We start from the raw sequence: 912 nt of genomic DNA, 5'->3' as shown, positions 1-912 counted from the left end.
GTCCGCGGGGGGGGGCAGCCCCCCCGCTGAGACAGCCATGTCCAGGCTGACCAAGTACCAGCCACCAAACCCCTCTGGGTCCAGGATTCTCCGTCCAGCCTGCTCCTCGGAGGACTAGGATCCCAGAGTCCCTGCTTGGAAATTGATGGTGGGGGTGACACAGCCCCGCCACTGCCCCGAAAATCAAGAGGTCTTCACTGGCCCAGCACAGGTCCTGTGCCTCCCACAGGTAGGAGGATGGGGTGGGGCCAGACTTCAGCTGCCCCCGGAAGGCAGGAGGATGGGCAGAGCAGCCAAGGGGACTGGGGGCCTCCCAGGCCTGGAAAGACATTGGGAATCAGGGTGGGTGAGTAGGCAGGGCTCCCAGGGAACGGATCTCAGTCACCCTGGGGTGTGAGTTCCTGAAGGCAGCTGTACCCCAGCCTGGCCTCGGGACGTGGAGGGATGTGGCCACCTAGCCCGTGGGCACAGGCAGCCCTGAGTACCACGACTCCCCAGTCCTTGGGAGAGAAGGGGACCTTCAGGCACCAGAGAAACTGAGGAAGGGTCTAGAGGGTCAGAGGAGGCTGGCATCGGACCCAACTAGAAATATCTGACCCTTCCTTCTGTCTGCTAAAAGGGCTCCAGGGGTGCCATCTGCCCCTCCTCCGCCGCCCATGACTCCAGATGTTTGGGCTGGCAAAGTGGAAGGGCTGCCAGGGGCACGTGGCCGACTCCTGGCCAAGGCCAAGGCAGACACGTGGCCCATGGAGCTGAAGTCCGGGCAGGCAGAATTTGGGGTGGTCAAATTTGCCCCGCCCTCATCAGCAGGGCCAAATTGGGGGTGGGGACTGTGAAGGTGCTGTGTGGCCTCACTCGTTCAGGGGGTGCTTCGGGTCGGGGTCGGCCTGGCCCACCCCATGGCGAGAGCAG

At 63.7% G+C, this 912-nt stretch overlaps 1 protein-coding gene across 1 annotated transcript in view; it reads right to left on the bottom strand.

Annotated features, from left to right (window-relative positions):
* Window positions 1–912, bottom strand: part of FIBCD1 (fibrinogen C domain containing 1) — a 34,312-nt gene that overhangs the window by 1,412 nt on the left and 31,988 nt on the right. The window contains exon 12 of the mRNA XM_010856946.1: window positions 199–319. Coding sequence (XP_010855248.1) covers window positions 199–319 — 121 coding nt within the window. The remainder of the gene's footprint in view (window positions 1–198; window positions 320–912) is intronic.

Source organism: Bison bison, unplaced genomic scaffold (genome assembly GCF_000754665.1).
Source record: "Bison bison bison isolate TAMUID 2011002044 unplaced genomic scaffold, Bison_UMD1.0 scf7180017864375, whole genome shotgun sequence".
Taxonomy (NCBI): Eukaryota; Metazoa; Chordata; class Mammalia; order Artiodactyla; family Bovidae; genus Bison; species Bison bison.
Note: the sequence above shows the minus strand (reverse complement) of the source record. Positions and strands in the feature narration are given on the sequence as shown.